Raw genomic sequence first — 20,375 nt, 5'->3', positions numbered from 1 at the left:
TTTTTTTTTTTTTTTTTTTTTTGCGGTACGCAGGCCTCTCACTGTTGCGGCCTCTCCCGTTGCGGAGCACAAGCTCCGGACGCGCAGGCTCAGCGGCCATGGCTCACGGGCCCAGCCGCTCCGCGGCATGTGGGATCTTCCCAGACCGGGGCACGAACCAGCGTCCCCTGCATCGGCAGGCTGACTCTCAACCGCTGCGCCACCAGGGAAGCCCTGACCCACTGCCTTTCTACTGGGGAGAGTTCGTGCCATCAGGCTTTGGGGCAGCGATCTGGCTTTCCTCTCAAAAGGACCCACAACTCACAGTCTGGAAAGAAAAAAGGAGAGACAGAAAGGAAGAGAAAAAGCACTTCCCACACTTTACACCTGGACTGAGAACCCCATTCGTAAAAATCAACTTGGAATAACATTAAATAAACCACCAGGCAAGGAGCAGTTCCTACGCGACCAGTATAATGATTTCATCCCTTCTGTTCATCCCAGCGGGCTGCGTACTGTCCTCACAGTTAAAATCCACAGCTGTGAGCTACCTGTGTCACCCTGGTCATGAGAATTCTTTCCAACACTGCTTTCTTTGGGGGAAAGTGAGAGGGGATGCAAGGATTTGCTGATATAAGGGTTTTTACATAACAAACAATAAGATCCCTCATGCAGACTTTTACAAGAAAAAAAAAAAAAAGTCAGTTGAATTTAAAGGATCAGAACATTGTTCCTGCCATAATCTCAAATCACTAGGGGGTGACTTTCTTTAAAAATCTTTTTCAGGAAAAAAAAATGCATATGCTGGAATTAAAACGTGAAATGGCATTAAAATCCTCTGTGTCTATCTGAGTTTTCTGTACATTATGTATATAAATACTAAATAAATTACACTTACAAATATTTTGTTCTAAAAAGAAATGGGTGAAGGTGGTCACGGGAGAGCCTATGTCTCAGGTCCCACTGCTCATGTTTTGTTCTGTCCCCTCGCAGATATTTTAGAGCCTATTTAGTGTGAGATACTGTAAAGCTTTTTTCTAACAATTTTCATAAATTCACTTGTAGGTATATTTTATCTAATTCTCAAAGTCTGGCAGTTGTACGATATAATCTCAAACAAGAAGTTTGACAAGAGAAAACCCCAGCATGTAGCTCGGAGTCCATGCTCTCAAGAATCTCAACACTGCCCGGCATGATTTGTTGTTACTAAAGTCAAGACATAAGCTACTTTTTCCCCATCACTTTTGTCAGGGTATTTAATTGGTATTATTTCCCTGTCACATGTATTTGGCAAACGTGAATTTAAGGAAATGATGACAACTGTATTTAGAAAACGTTCTGGAAAATTTTATTTTTCTGTTTCAGAGATTTATTTATTTATTTATTATTATTTTTTTTTTTGAGGTACGCGGGCCTCTCACTGTTGTGGCCTCTCCCGTTGCGGAGCACAGGCTCCGGACGCGCAGGCTCAGCGGCCATGGCTCACGGGCCCAGCCGCTCCGCGGCATGTGGGATCTTCCCGGACCGGGGCACGAACCCGCGTCCCCTGCATCGGCAGGCGGACTCTCAACCACTGCACCACCAGGGAAGCCCTGTTTCAGAGATTTTTTGCTCTAATATGTGTTCGCCGGTTTACTTCAGTGAATAAACTGAGTACCTAATGATTTAGCAAAAAAAAAAGGAAAGAAAGAGGCGGCAGCTGCAGGGAAAGCGGGGTGGGGTGGGGGAGGGAATCCATCAGTCCCAGCCCAGCCCGGCAGCCCGCAACTCCTGGCAGAAGTTAGGACCAAAGGCCACAGTCCACACAACTGACCAGGAACCCTGGTAATCAGGATGGGCTGGCTGGGGTCCCTGGCACTCCCAGTGGGAGAGCGCTGGCCGCAGGGGTCATCCCTCCTCTGTGAGCAGACAACCCTCCAGGACAGCTGAAAACCCATTAACACCTTTTAAAGATGTGCCACAAATTATCACATTAAGGGAAAAAAATAAAAGAGCATTTGTAAATTCAGAGATCGGAGCTAGGCATGTCGTTCCTGGGGCTTGTAAGACCATAGCTGATTATAATATGCAAGCTTAACCCGAGACATGCTTCTCTTTATTTCAAATGAAGGCTGTTTGTTTCTTAATTCCTCTCACTGTTATGAAGGAGAGCTTTAAGAAGCAGCAGGCCTCACACAGCCCCACCAACAAGGGGCTATTCACAGCCCGTCCTCTGCTGCCTCTAGGCTCTGCGTGTCACAGCGGGGACCAGGTCCCAGGGCTGCAGGGTGGCGGAACAATGCCGCCCCCTGTCACCCGCTGGCACGCCACCCGCTGTCCTTCACTTCTGCCCGAGCTCGTCACTGTCACCGGGCACCTGGTGAGGACTGTCCCGAAGCAGCAGGAACATGGTGACATTGCTGACTTCCTTTCCCCACCATGACTCACTTTTCTTTTGTTTTGCTATTAATTATAGAAAAGCTTTAGCTGGTAGTGACTTTACCATCATCTAAGTGTTGAGTTCTACATCCTGAGACATCCTGGACCATCTTGGAATACAGTGTTTACATCCCGGAGCATCTTCTAGCTTGACTCTCTGAGAGCCTCCAGGGGCCCCGCCTCTAAGAGCTTTATGGATGTTACCTCCTGAGGGCGGGGCTGCTCCAGCTGTTATCCCAAAGGAGAAGGAAACCGAGGCCTGGAGAGATGCACACATACCCCCGGTCATCCGCTCGCGCACCTCAGGGACCACGCTCAAACCCGAGCAGCTGTGTGCAAAACCCTCGAAGCCGCGGGCTTCTCCGCCACACCCCACCTCCTCCCAAATCCCACTTTACCCGGACGATTTGACTTGTCGCCAAGGAAGCTTCTGGAAAAGGCACCGGTGCCTGATGACAGGTAACGATGGACATGGATAGCGTTACCTCACCTGAACACGTTATGACACTGTGCACGGGATACTATGCAGCCACTGAGAATGACAGCTGTGAAAGCTATGTGGTGACACGGAAAATACTTGTAAAGTTTCAAGTACGACATAAAAATGTATACTCAACAATCTTAAAAATGTAAATTCAATGGCTGCAATCATGCAGAGAAGAAATATGAGGGGAAAGACAGAACAGATGAAAACACAAGTGTCCCAGTGGTGCTGAGGAGAACGGACCTCAGTGATTTCCAGCCCCTCTGTCATGTTCAAGGGAATTATTTTTTTTAAGATTTAATTTTATTTATTTTTGGCTGCGTTGGGCCTTTGTTGCTGCGCACGGACTTTCTCCAGTTGCGGCGAGCGGGGGCTACTCTTTGCTGCGGTGCTCGGGCTTCTCCACGCGGTGGCTTCTCTTGTTGCGGAGCACAGGCTCTAGGCATGCGGGCTTCAGTAGCTGCGGCTCGCGGGCTCAGTAGTTGTGGCTCACGGGCTCTAGAGCGCAGGCTCAGTAGTTGTGGCGCACGGGCTTAGTTGTTCCACGGCATGGGGGATTTTCCTGGACCAGGGCTCGAACTCATGTTCCCTGCATTGGCAGGTGGATTCTTATCTACTGCGCCACCGGAGAAGTCCCTCAAGGGAATTTTTAAGAGGACAGTTTCATTTTCACAATGGGGGAAATTATACCTAAGGCATCACTGAATCATCAAAAACGAGGCCAGGCTGTTATCCCCATTGCTAATCATCACAAGTGCTAACTACCCAGAAAATCTTGTATCAGAGATTAATCATGTTTAAGGCATGGTACTAACATGTTTAAATTGTGGTCTTAGCCCTGGGCTGTCAACCAGGAAACAGCCATCAGCCCGGGGAGATGGAGCTGGTCCTCTCCCGGCATCCTCAACACCCCACGTCGGCGGGACCTCCCCAGGCTCCCCAGAGGAAACCTCCCAGGCGGCCCATGTAGAAGGTGGTCCACGTAGAAGGTCCCACCTTCTCCCAGCTGCGAGTCACCTCCCAGCTAAGAGGGGCCCTGCCTGGGGACAGGGTCGGGGGAATCACCCGTGAACAGCCTGGCAGGACTGGCTGCGCCCCGGGAGCGACGGGCTTTGCCGGTGACTCGCTCGCGACCGTGAAGACAGCAGGCGAGCAGGGCCCAGGAGCACCTGGTGCTAGAGTAGCAAGGGGTGGGGGGGCAAGCGGCCCACTGCGGGGAGAAGACGGAGGGCGCTCGTGGGAAAGGGTGGTGAACTCTGCTCGGCCCTCAGCGCCCCTCCAGCCCCCCGAGGGACCCTTCGCTCTCTGCACCTGTCCTCTTCCGTCTTTATTCAGGCATGAGTGACAAATAAAAACTGTATTTATGGCGCAGGACTGGATGATTTGATCCACCTGTGCTCTGTGAAATAATCACGGCAATCAGCCTACACCCCACACAGGTACCGTCTTCTCTCTTCTCTGCTTTTCCCGCCAGCAGAACATGTAAGCTGCCCTCTCAGCAGACAGGCCTAAGCATCTCATCCCTGCGGCTGGACCTCGGACGCGGCCTCCTGCCAGCTGAGTCCCCGCACAGGCCTGGCTGCCACCTCGTGGTGCCCGGGCGTCTGGCCACGCACCCTGGGCCGAGGCCTGTCCCAGGCTTGCAGGCCCGCCCACCAGGACGTGGTGCTGCTGGGCCAGGTCCTCTCCTCCCGGGACCAAGCGCAGAGGTGCCTCTGGGGGTGAAGGTGGACGGGCGTTTTTGCAGAACTCGGGGCGTGACTGGGAGGCCGAGCCCCTGGGGGGTGGGCACCGGCGGACACTGGGCGTTTGTCGAGAGCAGGGCAGGCAGGCGTGGCCTCCTCTGCGGAAAGCAGACCCTGTGTCCTGGAAGGACAACGCACCTGCCACCAGGTTTGAGCAGCGCGCACGTCACCCACAGTCCTAAAAACCAGGTGCAGGTGCTTCTGGGCCTGCCTTTTGTATTCTGATGCCCCCAATAGCCGACGCCCCCTGAACACCTCGGAGCCCAGCAGCTCCCTATCCTGCATGGGTGCCGAGGGTGCTGGTGCCCCATGGAAACAGCGAAACGGCACAGAAGACAGCGATGGCTGGTTTCAGTGAAAGGCCAGGAAGGAAGGGGCGGGAGGGCAGTCGGGGGGTAGGAGGGAGCCCACTGCCCGGGCCACACTCGGGAGCGTGCGGCCAGCACCAGGAGACAGCCCAGCGCACAGGGGGCCGTGGGGACCCCAGGCCTGTCCCTGAGAGGCCACGCTGCCCGGCATCGTCTGGGCATCACCTCCTTGACGGGGATGAAAAGTGGTGAGCGGTGTTGGTCTGTCTCGCTTTCAGTTCAAACAGTCAAAGTCGGGTCTAGCCTGAAAGACCCCAAAGGCCAGCCACTCACACTCAGATCAAACTGCGGCCCAGAAACAGGCCCCAGAACCCCTGGCAGACCTGGAGGGAGCCGACAAGGAGGCTGCCTTAAGCTCCGCTGGCAGGTGGCCAGTGGCCGCAGGGTTCGGCCTAAATCTCGTCTCTGAAATGGGCCGTCACCCCCCCTTACCACCTCCAGGGGGTTCTGATGGGTCGGGTGAAAGTAAACACAGGAGACCCTAGATACTGGTGTGGGCACCGCAGGGATGGGTGGAGGGGCTCGGCCAGGATCCCCAGGCCTCCGCCCCCTAGGGCCTGGGTAGACCCTCCTCCCTCCCAGGAGCTCCTAGCCCAGGCCCCACCCCAGAGGCCACGGGTTAGTGATGCCCGGAGCATGGAGCCTGGGAAACAGCCCCAATTCACCTGCCCCGCCACCGGCCTGCAACCTGTTACCTTCCCGGACGGGAGCCGGCGGGCCCGGCTGGTCCATGCTGCCGCGTCCACCTCGCTCCTGGGCTCGGAGGATCTGGGACCTGCGGGGATGAAACACGCTGTCAGGGCCAGGGAGAGGGTGGCCCCGGACGCCTCTGGGCACCCCGCCGACAGCCTGAGAGAAGGAAAACGCAGATTCCATCCATAGCTGCAGCGAAAGATCTAAGGACGTGAGGACCGCAAACTGCCTCGAAATAACACTCAGGGCAAAGCCAAATGGAGATTGACGGTGTCTTGACGTCACCTTGAATTGCAGCCAGGCGTTGATTTTTGCAGCTGGGTTCAATGGCCGGACCCCTCCCGGCCCAGGACGCCTTGATTCTCTGCTTAATTTCACACATGTTCTAAGGGGAGAAATAGACACACAAGTCCAATGGTTTTTCTTCCTCCTTCAACTAAATCTTTAACAGTTCTGAGTGAAGGATTAGTTTCTGAGGATGAAGGAGGAGGCTGACCGTTTCCTCAAGCCCTTTCGAGCCAGCGGGTCAGTAAACCCTTGGGTCTGGGCCGGATGCCTGCATCCTGCTTTGTTTCCTTTCTCTTTTCTGCTCTTCCTGTTTCCTCGCACGCTGGTCTAAGAATGAGCGTGAACCGCCAGGCCGGGAGAAGGCTGGTCCCGCACCCCTCAGCGTCCTGTGAACCAAGGTCTCTGGTTATGGGTGTTGACACCACCAACACCTGCCTGGATTCTTCCAGAACGGTCGCAGGAAAGCAAACCTCACTCGGGAAGCCGCACTTTGCAGAAGCACCTTCCCGGTTCTCAGGGTCCCAGATGAGGCCCAGGGAAGCCCCTCAGTGACACCCTAGCCCCACGGACGACACACGACATTCAGTGACGCCAACCGAGGCAGTTCACCCTCTCGGAGAGAAACTGCAGTGCGGTTTCCAAACCATTTATGACAGACACGTTCAGACCACAAGGGTCAGGGAACTCGAGTCCCGGAGAACCTGGAACAGTAAGCAGACGACCAAACCTTTCTCCACGGGGAGACATGCCGGCTCCTGAGAGCGAACGTAAAACGACTGCTTCCGTTTCAGTCAACAAACCCTCAACCAACACCTGCCACATCCTGGTCTGTGAAGTCACAACAAGGGGACACGCATGCGCACGTGCATGGCCACGTGACCGAGGTGTGTGCACACACGTGCTCACACACGTGCACACACACACACACACACACACACACACACACGGAGGCCCAGGGGGCTGCAGGGAAGGAACAGGAGGGAGGACAGGAGGATTCGGGGCCTCAGAAGCACACAGAACCGGGGCGATGTCTGCTGCCATGTCCTCTCCCAAGAAGTAAATCAAAATACCCGAGTGCGTTTTTAACATCCCGTTGGATTCACATCGGCTTCATGTGGCGCCAGGTCAGCAGTGACATGACACAGACACACGGACCACGTCCGCGGTGCTGAGCCTTAGGTGACGCCCAAGAAGGAAGCAGGTGGGGCCGCTGGGCGGCCCTGGACCCGGTGCCAGGACCCCACAGGCACTGCTGGGCAGGACAGACATGGGTCCGCAGAAGGAAGACAGTGCGATCCCTGTCCTGGGAGGAAGTGAGGAAGAAGGAACTGGTCGGGGCTCCCGGGGCGATGAGGGCTCCCACGTTACTTTACATCCGCACCACTGACTGAGGATGGAGGCTCTGCCTCACTCCCCCAGCACGAACCAGCCAAATGCACAGCAGTCCGAGGACCTGCCGGGTCGGTGAGAACAGGGCCCAAGTTGCCAGGGAGCTGGGCGTCAGAGCAGAGCATGCCCCATGCACCCCTCTGTGTGACCCCAGCACCATCCCTCGCAGACACTGCTGGCACTTTGCCCCGGCTTGTCCAGAACAAGTGGGACGCAGAGCCATGCGGGACCTGCCAGCCACGTGGCTTTCCGTGTCTTACAGATTCGGGTTTCTCAATCACGTCATTTACTCACCTTAAACCATGCTGGACAAATCTCATTAATGCTATTTGTTTCTACTGAAAATGCACAAAACAGAGTCAAATTGACTTCTCGTTTCCCATTGCTAACGTGTGGGACAAAACAAAGAATGACTACGCCTGTGCTTTTTCTTACTCTGATGCCTGATCCTATTAAACAGCCACCGCTCACCCTCAGAGCGCTCCCAGGATGCCAAGATGGACCTCGCAGCCGTCCTAGTCGTCCTACCCGAGGGTGAGAAGCTGAGAGAGCACGGCTCTTGTCTCCAGAGGCAGAGCTGGGACTAGAACCCAGGCCCCCGGTGCCTCGGTCTATGTGTGTGACTGCCTATTAATTTCAGTCAGACCACGACACTCAGGGACTGTTTTCTTCCCAAATCAGCATCCATGGGAAACTGCCTTCCTGGAAGCTCACACACACACACACACACACACACACACACACACACACACACAGGATCTGCCTCTGGATTTGGGGGGCCTGGGTGTCCGTGATCTGAATTCCACTCCACGCAGGCATCACCCAGCACTGAAGTATCAGCCCCTGGACCTCCCAGCAGCCCTAGGAAGCCTGCTCCCCGAAACTGGGCACCTGCCGTCTCCCGGATGCCCTCCAGGTGTTTTTAGGGACGGGATGAAGCCCGATCGGCCCACAACCGACCTCGGGACGGAGGACAAGTCTCGCTTTCACAAGGCTCCTCCCCAGCAGACGAGCAGCAGGAAATAAGGCCAAGCTGGGCTGCAGGGCCGTGGGGATTATCACTGCCATTTTCCAATTTAAGCATCCTAATGAGAGATTTCATTGTGCGCTCAGGTTGTGGTTTCCAGCAAAAAGATGACACACGCGGTAGAAGCAGCAGCCCGGAGAGACGGGCACAGAGATGGTCCCTGCAGCGCGGCTGTGACTCTGCCTCAGAGCCTGGGCGGCGGCAGAAGTGCCCCAGTCACTTGATTTTTTTAAATTTCATGGAAATAGCCTGAGTCTTTGCTCCAGTGAGGTTTCCAGCATCTTGGCCGTCTCTGCAGACCTGCAGGGAGAGCACCGTGGACGCTCTGAGGGACGGGACCCGCTGCCCCTCCCAGCAGGTATTCCCTGCGCAGGGGAGGCTCTGGGTCCTGCGGGTGTGGAAGGCAGAGGGCTCTCCACAAGGTCCTTTCCGCTGAGAAGCAGCATGATGAGTAAGCAGGGGGCTGGGAGCCTGGATTCGGTAGCCAGTCCGGGGAGACCCTGCTCGGCTCCAACCCTCCGGCTGGACGAGCTCGGTCTCCTCGCTGTGAACCGAGGTGACAGGGACATCTCTGCCGGCAGCCACGGGCCTGGGAGCAGACGGCACTGGGGTTGGTTCCCCAACTCCCACCCCGGCCTCCGTGCTGTCCAGTCACAAAAAGTTGGCGGACAGACTACAGGCTGAGCCTGCCCCCGACCCACCCAGCTGGGACCCGTCGAGTCCACGCACCAGAGACTGCGCTGCGGTAGGTCGGGGCACCCCGCGTTCCGTACGAGGGCTGGATGTCCACTCAGAGCCCAGCGGGAGCCAGTGCACCTCAAGCCCAGGGACAGAGCCCAGGGACAGAGCCCGGGGATGCGGGGGACGCACGAATCCTCATGGCTCACGGCCGCTGGCGCTGGGTCCGCCGTTGCCTAAAACCACGAGCTTCCCAGCGACCTCATGTCAGGAAGGTTCTGTCTCCACACGGAGATCCAGGAAGGAAAAACTAAAAGTTCACAGGACCTTACAGTATGAGTCGTGTTGGAAAGGCTCCATCTAAGTTTAACCAAACAAACTCCAGGGCAAACCAAACACACCAACCCTTTTCACTGAACATTTTCATAGATTTTTAAGTAGACATAATGCTCACAGAAACAGGAAGGAAGGAAGGGAGTGGGGAGAGAGGGAGGGGAAAGAAAGAAAAGCACAGCTTCTCCCTAAGCCGAGCACAGAACTTAGCCGTCAGGGACGTCTATTTTGTGCTCATCGAATGTGGACCGCAAAGGGCACAGGAGTGCAGAGCATGGTGCCTCGCTGGGGGTGTGTCCTGGGTCCCGTGTTTCTCTGCTCACGTCAGACTGAGGCCACTTCCATGGGGCCTCCTCCCCTCCCCTCAGAAAGGAAAAAAGCGAATAGAAGTGATTTATTCCGTGTGGCGATGGCTATTACACAGCATCCAACCCACAGGTGTTCACCTGCTCACCATCTTTTCCAAATGGTCCCCTGTCCAGGGGATCAACCCCTCAGGACTCCTGGAGGGGTGCTCACCTGGACGGAGGCTGGGAATCGTGCCCCCCCCCCGCCCCAGGCAGCGCACACTCTGCCACCCACACCTGCGCTGCCTCGGCCCTGCTGCCCTGCCTGCAAATCTTTATGAACCAACCCCCTCCTGCATACTCCTGACCCGAACTCACCCTGCGAACAGCTCCCGGGCACCTCTGCGTGTGTGTGTGGTGTGTGTGTGTGTGTCTCTGTCTCTCTGTGTCTCTCTCTGTATCTCTGTGTGTGCCTTTCTCTCTGTATCTCTGTGTGTGTGTCTCTGTCTCTCCATGTCCTCTCTGTCTCTCTGTGTCTGTCTCTCCGTGTCCTCTCTGTCTCTCTGTGTCTCTCTCTCTGTATCTCTGTATGTGTGTCTCTCTGTGTGTCTCTCTCTGTATCTCTGTGTGTCTCTCTGTGTCTCTCTCTGTATCTGTGTGTCTCTCTGTGTGTATCTCTGTGTCTCTGTGTGTGTCTCTCTGTATCTCTGTGTTTCTGTCTCTCTCTGTCTCTCTGTATCTCTCTAAGTCTGTTTCTGTATCTCTGTGTGTCTCTGTCTCTCTGTATCTCTGTGTCTGTGTCTGTCTCTCTGTATCTCTGTGTGTCTCTCTGTGTCTCTGTCTCTGTATCTCTGTGTGTCTCTGTGTATCTCTGTGTGTGTGTCTCTGTGTGTGTGTCTCTCTGTGTCTCTCTCTCTGTCTCTCTCTGTATCTCTGTGTGTGTCTCTCTGTGTCTCTCTCTCTGTCTTTGTGTGCCCACCCCCTGGGGAGTCCACGTGGCTCGGGACGGGGATACAGCCCTGGAGCCTCCCCAGACACTGTCCCTGCAAACACCACAGGCCGTGACACACGGGCCCAAAAGAATGAGCACGTGGAAGCTTGGCTGATGCCCAGGCCATAACCTGCACTTTTATGGGGTGAAAACATGCATTTAATTATTTATTAGGGCCTCCTAATAAGGAACAAAACCCAGAACCGTGCCTGACACGGGGTCTGCTTTCAGAAGAACACTTGTGGGGGGCAGGGGTGGACAAGGGGGAGGGGGGCGGGGCGGGGCGATGCTCCTGTCCCCACTTTCCCTTACCTTCTCTGCCCCTCACTCTTCCATCCCTTAAACACCTGGACCACAGGCCAGGCCTGGCCCAGACCGGACTGGACTGGCCTGGACCGGACTGGCCTGGCCCGGACCGGACTGGCCTGGACTGGCCTGGACCGGACTGACCTGGCCTGGACCAGACTGGCCTGGACCGGACTGACCTGGCCTGGACCGGACTGACCTGGCCTGGACCGGACTGGCCTGGACCGGACTGACCTGGCCTGGACCGGACTGGCCTGGACTGGACTGACCTGGCCTGGACTGGACTGACCTGGACTGGACTGGCCTGCACTGCTGCTGTTCTGTGCCAGGTCCCTCCAGAATCCAGCAGGCCCTGCCCCCAGTCGCAGGTCCACATCAGCCGGGATGCATGCGCCCCGAGCCAGACTCAAGCATCAGAAAGACAGCTGCCCCGCTGCCCCCCGAGGACCAAGGCACCCAGAGACTCACAGCACAAACGCTTCACGCCCCGCGGACTCCTGAAGCCTGCCCGCATCCAAGGCCCCCAACACGGTTGTCCATGGCCACACAATCCAGCCTGAGAGCCTTCTCTCAGAACCTCAAAACCACCTAGACAAAAAGCATAGTTGCTTCATTTCAAAACTTACCAAGGACGAAGTTAGTTCTGTCTTTAATTGGCAGTGTCCTTGAGAAATGTTTTCATCAAAGGGGGTATTATATTCATAAAACAAAACACGACAAAGTTACTCTTGCAAGGGGGTCATCACCATCTCCGTGTGTGACATTCTGTGCCCTCTCAGTCGGCTGGTGGGCATCTCTTCCTCTGATTAATTCTTGGGCTGCAGCCTGTCCTCTGTCTGCCCAGGCCTCCCTGCCACCTCCCCCGCCACACATGCCCCTCCAAGGACAGGCACAGAGCACCCCAGCCGGTGGCAGTTCAGGACTTGACCAAGGACGCAGAGCAAACAGGCACCAAATCACCCCAAGGGATCAGGGGAGGAGGGCGGCGAGGAGGCGAGACGGCAGGCAACGCCCCAACCCTCCTCCTGTGACCCACACACGCAGCAATTTCTTGCATGATGTGAATCCCAACTTTCAAAAACAATCCTTACAGACAAGGACATCCAGCCTCAGGAATGGAAGGAAACTGGGAAAACCCTGGGGCTGACATCCATCCCCCTGCCTTCCTTGCAGGGGCACGTGGGTCAAGGTCAAGGGTGACGGACTGTGAGGGCCCTGGCCCAGGGGCTCATATTCCAGCAGGAGTTCCCGTTATTTACAGGAAACACAATGAAATTCTTCCACAAAGAAGGAAGTGTGCTGTGCGAATGTGTAATTACAGCAGTCGGATGCAGACGAAGCCACTGTCCTCGCAAAGCTCCCTGGAGCCTTTCATCACGCGTCCAGGGGCAGCAGCTCAGCCCAGGTGTGGGGCGGCCTGGCTCCACCTGGTCCCACCCTACAGTCGCCGTCCCCTGGGATGCTGGCACTGTGCACACACCCAGCACTGGCTTGGGCCACACTGCGGACCACTGTGGGGTGGGAAGGAGGGCTGTGTCCAGGCAGCGTCTGCAGTCACATCTGCCCTGCTGCAGGGGGGGCTGAGACTCCCCAGGACGGGAGGAAGGAGGACAGAGCCGGAGTGCAGCCTCAGTGTGGGCAGTGGAGAGAGCTTTCCTGAGGAAGAGTCGGGGGAGAGCAGCATGAGGTGAGGGCAGGCAGAGGAGGCTGTGGCCTGAGGTGGGGCCTGTCCAGGGCAGAGCCTCGGCCTCAGCTCGGAAGGCGCCACGGAAGGTGTTTGATCAGGGACTGATGTGGCCAGACTTGCCTTTTTAAAAGGTCACACTGGGGCTTCCCTGGAGGCGCAGTGGTTGAGAGTCCGCCTGCCGATGCAGGGGACACGGGTTTGTGCCCCAGTCCGGGAAGATCCCACATGCCGCAGAGCGGCTGGGCCCGTGAGCCATGGCCGCTGAGCCTGCGCATCTGGAGCCTGTGCTCCGCACGCAACGGGAGAGGCCACGACAGTGAGAGGCCCGTGTATCGCAAAAAAAAAAAAAAAAAGGTCACACTGGCATCAGGTGGACAGGGCATCGGGGAGGAGGGTCAGGTGGATGGAGGCCATCCCCCAGGAGGCTGTAGGGCAAGAGGCTAGGCTCATGACCACGATGATGACGGGAATGAGGAGGGAGAGGCACAGGAGACGGCAGAGAAAGTGCAACTATGGCAGCCAAGCCACAGGGATGGGCACCTTATGTGAATCTTCCCACTTTCTTCTGGTGGTTGATTAGCAGTTTCACACCATCGTGGTCAGAAAAGATGCTTGATATGATTTCAGTCTTCTTAAATGTATCAAGACTTGTTTTGTCAGCTAACGTGATCTATCCTGGAGAATGTTCCATGTGTGCTTGACAAAAATGTCCATTCTGCTGCTTTTGGATGGAATGTTCTGTACATATCTCATAAAATTCACTAAAGTTGCAGAACATGAAGATGTCACAAGAAAGTTATAAGCCAATATCCCTGATAAACGCAGATTCAAGAATCCTCAACAAAATACTGGCAAACCAAATTCAACATTAAGTGAAAAGGATTTATTCCAGGAATGCAAGGATGGTTCAACATCTGCAAATCCACCAATGTGATACACCATATTTTAAAAAATAATGAAGGACAGGGGCTTCCCTGGTGGCACAATGGTTAAGAACCTGCCTGCCAATACAGGCAACACGGGTTTGAGCCCTGGTCCAGGAGGATCCCACATGCCATGGGGCAATGAAGCCCATGCACCACAACTACTGAGCCCACGCTCTAGAGCCCGCGAACCACAACTACTGAAGCCCACGTGCCTAGAGTCCATGCTCTGCAACAGGAGAGGCCACCGCAATGAGAAGCCCGTGCACCACAACAAAGAGTAGCCCCCACTCACCGCAACCAGAGAAAGCCCAAGTACAGCAACGAAGACCCAACGCAGCCAAAAATAAAATAAATTCTAAAAATATATAAAATAAAAAATAAATTTAAAAAGAAGGATAAAAATCATATTATCATCTCAATAGATGCAGAAAAAGTATCTGACAAAACTCAACACCCATTCAAAACAAAAGTTCTCAACAAAGTGGGTACAGAGGGAATGTACCTCAACATAATAAAGGCCATTTAGGACAAACCCACATCTAACATCATACTCAAGAATGGAAAGCAGGGCTTCCCTGGTGGCGCAGTGGTTGGGAGTCTGCCTGCCGATGCAGGGGACACGGGTTCGTGCCCTGGTCCGGGAGGATCCCACATGCTGCAGAGCGGCTGGGCCCGTGGGCCATGGCCGTTGAGCCTGCACGTCCGGAGCCTGTGCTCCGCAACGGGAGAGGCCACAGCAGTGAGAGGTCCGCGTACCGCAAAAAAAAAAAAAAAAAAAAAAAAAAGAATGGAAAGCAGACAACTTTTTCTCTAAGATCAGGAACAAGACTAGGATGCCCACTCTCACCACTTTTATTCAAAATAGTATTGGAAGTCCTAGATAGAGCAATTAGGCAAGAAAAAGAAATAAAAGGCATCCAAATCAAAAGGAAAAAGTAAAACTGTCACTATTTGCTGACGACATTATATATAGAAAACCCTAAAGATTCCACCAAAAAAATTGTTAGAATAAACAAGTTCAGTAAAGTTGCAAGATACAAAATCAATATACAAAAATCTGTCTCATTTCTATATGCTAATAATGAACTGTCAGAAAGAGAAATTAAGAAAACAATCACATTTGCAATTGCATCAAAAAGAAAAAATCTAGGAAAAAATTTAACCAAGGAGGAGAAAGACCTAGACACTGAAAACTATAAGATACTGGTAAAAGAAACTGAAGAAGATACACATAAATAGAAAGATATTCTGTGCTCACGGACTGGATGAATTACTATCATTAAAATGTCTATACACTGCTCAAAGCAATATACAGATTCAATGTAATCTCTATCAAAATTCCCATGGTTTTTTTTCACAAAAATAGAACAAACAATCCTTAAATTTGTATGGAAACACACAAATAGCCAAGAGGAAGAAGGACAAAGCTGGAGGCATCACATTTCTTGACTTGAAACTGCACTGCAAAGCTACTGTAATCAAAACAGAATGGTATTGGCAAAAAAATAGACACAGATCAATGGAAAAGAACTGAGAGCCCAGAAATAAACCCATGTGTATATGTTCAATTAATCTGCAAGAAAGGAGGCAAGAACAGTCAAAGAGGAAAGGACGATCTCTTTTCGATGATTAGTGCAGGGAAAACTGGACAGCTATATGCAAAAGAATGAAACTAAGTCATTACCTTACACCATACACAAAAATTAACTCAAACTGGATTAAAGACTTGAATGTACGGCCTGAAACCATACATCTCCTAAAAGAAAACACAGGTGATAAAGTCCTTGACATCAGTCTTAGTGATGAGGTTTTGGATTTGACACCAAAAGCAAAGGTAACAAAAGCAAAAATAAACAAGCGAGACCACATCAAACTAAAAACTTTCTGCACAGCAAAGGAAACCATCAACAAAGTGAAAAGACGACCTACAGAATGGGAGGAAGTATCTGCAAATTATCTATCTAATATGGGGTTAATGTCCAAAATACATAAAGCACTCATACAACACAATAGCCAAAAAACCACCGATCTGATTTCTAAAAACACAGGCAGAAGAACTGAATAGACATTTTTCCAAAGAAGAAATTCAAATGAAAAGATGCTCAACATCACTAATCATCAGGGAAATGCAAATCAAAACCACAGTAAGATATCAGCTCACACCTGTTAGAATGGCCATCAACAGACAGACAAGAAATAACAAGTGTTGATGAGGGTGTGGAGAAAAGGGAACCCTTGTGCACTGTTGGTGGGAATGTAAATTGGTGCAGCCGCTATGGAGAACAGTATGGAGGTTCCTCAAAAATATAGAAAATAGAGCTACCATATGACCCAGCAATCCCATCTCTGGGTATTTATTCAAAGGAAATAAAAACAGGATATCACAAAGGTATCTGTCCACGACCCCTCTCTCCTCCCCCTCCCTCCTTCCCTCTCTCTCCCCCCACCATCTAATCCACCAGCAAATGCTGTCAGCTCCACCTTCAGAGCACATCCCCAATGAGGTGAGCCGTCTCTCCCTCCCTCCATGGCCACCATCCGTCTCTTGCCTGAGTTTCTGTAAAAGCCTCGTAACTGGCCTCCCTTCCCCCATTCCTGCTCCTCTGTAACCTTCTCAAGGCTGCACCCAGCAGGCCCCATGAAAGCACAGTCGGCGTTCGCACCCCTTTCTGTCACTGTTTCCTCCCCAAGGTGGAGCCCTGCCTCAGCCTCCATCACTCAGCACTGTGGCCACCAGCCTTCCTGCTGCTCACAACACACTCCTGCCGCAGGGCCCTTGCACAGGCTGCTCCTTCCGCCCGCAATGCTCTTGGGTGGACATGAGCGCAGCTGTCACTCTCCATCAGGTCCTCACTCGAACATCACCTTCCCGGTGAGGCCTTACCTGCCATCTTTGTGAGTAGCAGGCCCCTCCCCCCAGCACCCCCAGGCCTGTCTCCTGCTTTATTTCTATCATCATCTAAAGTACTATCTACTTTCCTGTCTACAGTGTCTCCCGGGCACAGGACACAAGCCCTATGAGAAAAGGACCTGGGCCTTCTGCTCACTGCCTAGTCTTGGGACTGAGGGCACTTGGTAGTCAGTACCCAGTAGGTGCTCACTAAATACCCATCAAATTAATAAATCCCTTCCAGATTTGCTGCATCATGTGACCATCTGCACCTCTTTCATCTGTAAAAAGGTTGTTCTTTTTTTTAAAAGTTTAAGTACAAGAACTTGATTTTCAAAACGCATGAAAACAAAATGACATTGAATGTATTTCATCAGGGGAGAGACGGAGGCCTAAGGCGATGGCCTAACATCAGATTCCCTGCTGGAAGCTCCGGACAGACGGCAGGCGCGCCCAGGGAACGGGGCCACGGAGCACACCCAGGCGCCGGCAGGGAATGAGCCGTGGGCACAGCACCCTGGTGTGAACCCTCCTCACCTTCCCCGGGGTCCTCACCCTCCTCCCACGAAGGTGGAGAAGGCGGCGGCTCTTCCGGGGCGAGCAGGAGGTGAGGCAGGGTCCCGATGCCCTCCTGTCGGCCCAGACTGGCTGCAGCGGCCGCACACCCTGCAAACAATCTCTCGCCCCTGCAACTACCTGGGATTCGTTTCCCAAATACTTCTGTCGTCTGGCAAACGCTGCACCTTTCATTCCTTCCTCTTAAATCACCAGGAGCAGCAGGTGTCTAAACGCTCTTGCAGAACAGAGGCCGGCAGCAGGCCCAGTGGGCTCCCTCTAGACCCCAGCTCTGGGCCTGAGACGGGACTCTGTCCTCCGCAGACCCTGGACCCCAACAGCCTGAGTCTGATTTTAGTTCCAACTGAAAAGTGATCTAGGGCACGCCAGCCGGGACAAGAACTCTGAGACAGAGGCCCACGTCCGGCACTGCTCTGGGAGAAGGGCCCCGCTGGCTGAGTCCCTGGCCACGCAGGTGACGTCCAGCCCAAGCTTCTCTGATGGACGTGAATCGGTGCTGCCCACGTGGCCGCTTCCCAGCGACCTGCGGAGTCAAGTGCTTGAGAACAAAGCATCAGTCAACGTCTTATCACTTTTGCAGCAAGAGGGCCGCCGGCCGGGGCCAGGGGCCAAGTCCACGTCCTTGGGAGAGAGCGGGCGGCCAGCCCCGCGACGAGCCCCAGCCCGGAGCAGGCACCGCCACCCGGCCAGGCTCAGACCTGCCCACACGGGGAGGCAAGAAACATGCCGGATTCCTGCCCTCAGAGCTCAGCACTCCTTACCCAGAAGCAGGCTCTGGCTCCCAAAATGGGATCACGGTTAAATCTGGAACTCCTGGGTAGTATCTACAGTGGCCTACACCGCCTCCCATCCCCACCACTAGGCAGATGCCTACACTTTCGAGCAGCCCTTGCAAGCCGCTGCTGAAGCAAGGCAGAGCCTGGCCCGAAGGCAGAGCAGCCAAGCGACTCCCCTACATCCTTCCGGGGGTCTAAGGCCTTCCAACCCCAGTGGAGATGGGCGCTGAGCATAGCCTCAGCACAGACGCTACCCCTTCTGCTCGATGTTCTCCGTCCCGTCAAGTCAGAAACCAGCTAAAGTCACCCCCACCCCCCATCTTCCCTTCAGGGAAATAAGGCGAATAACAGAATAAAACACTAGGTGTGCACAGAACACGTTTATCAAAATAAGACTCCTCAGGTTTTCCAGTACTGTCAGCTCCCATTCTCCACACCACTGAGAAATGACTCAAGTTCAAAGTTCGTATCTGTTTGACTTCGGAGTCTGAATGTCCACAGTGCTTTCTTAAAAAAAAAAAAAAAAAAAAAATGATGTCCACACATGAGGCTCGGGTTCCCCACAGCCTGCTGGCCTCCAGCCCAAGAAAAAGAGCGAAACCTCAGCCCAGGAAGCAAAGCCCTGCCCTCAGGACCCTGACACACCTCACGTGTGAAAGGTCCTCTGCTACGTGTAGCTATCAGTGTACAGACTATTCGGGCATCCTCACCTATTCCTTTTGTTTTCTTCCTAAATGCCCAGGTCAGGGTCACAGGGGACTCACTGACCCAAGCCCTTGGAGTCTCAGACAGGCCACCAGGTCACCAGCACTCCCAGTGGAAGGCTAGCTCAGCCGTCTGTGTGGGAGCGCAAAGCATCACCCTCACCCACCCATGACCTTTCTCCACAGCTCCCTTTCCCAAGGGCACTGCAAGGCTGGAGAAGCTTTTGGCGCTGCATTTTACTTCAAAAAGTAATTTCTAGTATCAGAACGTAGCTCATGGAAGAGAAACGCTTTAAACCTAAAAAAAAAAATAAAAACTTAAAAAAAATCTTTTGAACACTCTTTAATGAAACCATAAAACATCAACAACCCAGAGAAAGCACCTTCTACTAGCAGGTACGCATTACTTTCATGATATAAAGAAGAACAGGAAATGAAAGAATAACACCAGTGCCATGACTGCTCATTTTTATAATCAAAGTTTTGAAACTGTGCATGCAAAAACAAAGCAGCAGCAAAAACAAACTTTGATGTCTGGATCTTTGAAGAGCTTGAGTTGGGAAGGAGAGACAACGGGGGGGGGGGGTATGGTGGGTAGGGGCTGGTGGCAGATAAGAGGGTCCTTTGCCAGCTCTCCTGTGCCTCACTGCTCACAGCCATCACCCTAGAGCTGGCCCTGCCCCCCACCCGCAGACCTGCACACCCCTCTGTACCGCAAAGCTCCCAGAACTTCCCACCTCGTTTTCTCAAATTACACTTCCAGAAGGCTTAACCGAGAGAGCAGTAATCCTACCCCATAAATGTTTAACATCTATGTTCCCCTTCTATCTTGGTTCACTCCACGTATGTTTCTACCTGTGCAAACTATGAATAATGTACGAAGTATACATGAATATGCTCTGAATATCCCAAGATGTGAATTTTTCGTTGCAGCTTTTCTATTATGCCTTGTGCAATAAGAACATTGTAGTTTTCAACAGGGGTCTGTATTATTGATATTCCAGAGTAATACAGCCAAACTCACAGCATTTTTATTTTGCTCTAACTTATGCAGAACGTCCTTATTTTAAAACACATTTCCACACACTTGCGGTCCAGCAATTTCCAAAGTGAGTAAACAAATTCTGTGGGGACCTGACTCCCCAGGGTGGGGTGAGCAGTTCCAGAACTCAGCCCAGGGTCCAAATGCCACCAGAACCCCTCGATCTCCAAGAATTCCCAAAGAGTCAAGAAGTTCTTCTAACCCCACCAGAAAAGCTGCAGAGAAAACACGGCACGTCAAAATATCAAGATGACAAATTTGGTAAAACGAGACAGTCAAGTTCGATTTTTAAAAGATAAAAAGCTATATTGAATAACTTTGGATTTTACCTCATCCCTAAATGTCTACAACTGCTTTGCTAGAATCTGGCCTGTATGGAGAGACTAATCTATTATGAAATACCACTTTCTATGAGTGACTTTTCTTATGGACATGAAATCAGGAAACCATGAAGAGTCACTGAGTCACCTAACTGCACATGTGGCCGCTAAATCATATCCCAGGGCCAATCAAGTAAACACTGTGCGAGCTTAAGGGGTAAATTATATTTTTAAATTACACAGAGTATATCTCATCTTTCCATTATAATAAAAGTTATTTCCTAGAAAACAGATGTCCAAAATATATTTTTTAAGCAATAAATGAACAGTGAAAACGTTATCCCTCCCAACGTTCTACCTGAAGGGATATTAAGTAACTCTTGCACAAAATCCAGAACACTGATGACTACTTTATTTTTTTCTTTGTGGCTCAACCAAAGAAGAGCTAAAAATCCATTGCATTTTGAG

General features: G+C 52.6%; 1 protein-coding gene across 1 annotated transcript in view; it reads right to left on the bottom strand.

The window, feature by feature from the left end:
- ARHGEF10 (Rho guanine nucleotide exchange factor 10) overlaps window positions 1–6,722 on the bottom strand; it is a 73,933-nt gene extending 67,211 nt beyond the window's left edge. The window contains exons 1-4 of the mRNA XM_065899859.1: window positions 6,703–6,722; window positions 5,690–5,769; window positions 4,765–4,925; window positions 4,498–4,642 (exon numbers count right to left, since the gene is read on the bottom strand). Coding sequence (XP_065755931.1) covers window positions 4,498–4,642; window positions 4,765–4,925; window positions 5,690–5,769; window positions 6,703–6,722 — 406 coding nt within the window. The remainder of the gene's footprint in view (window positions 1–4,497; window positions 4,643–4,764; window positions 4,926–5,689; window positions 5,770–6,702) is intronic.
- Between the last annotated feature and the right edge of the window lie 13,653 nt (window positions 6,723–20,375).

This window comes from Phocoena phocoena, chromosome 21, assembly GCF_963924675.1.
Source record: "Phocoena phocoena chromosome 21, mPhoPho1.1, whole genome shotgun sequence".
NCBI classification, from domain to species: domain Eukaryota; kingdom Metazoa; phylum Chordata; class Mammalia; order Artiodactyla; family Phocoenidae; genus Phocoena; species Phocoena phocoena.
Note: the sequence above shows the minus strand (reverse complement) of the source record. Positions and strands in the feature narration are given on the sequence as shown.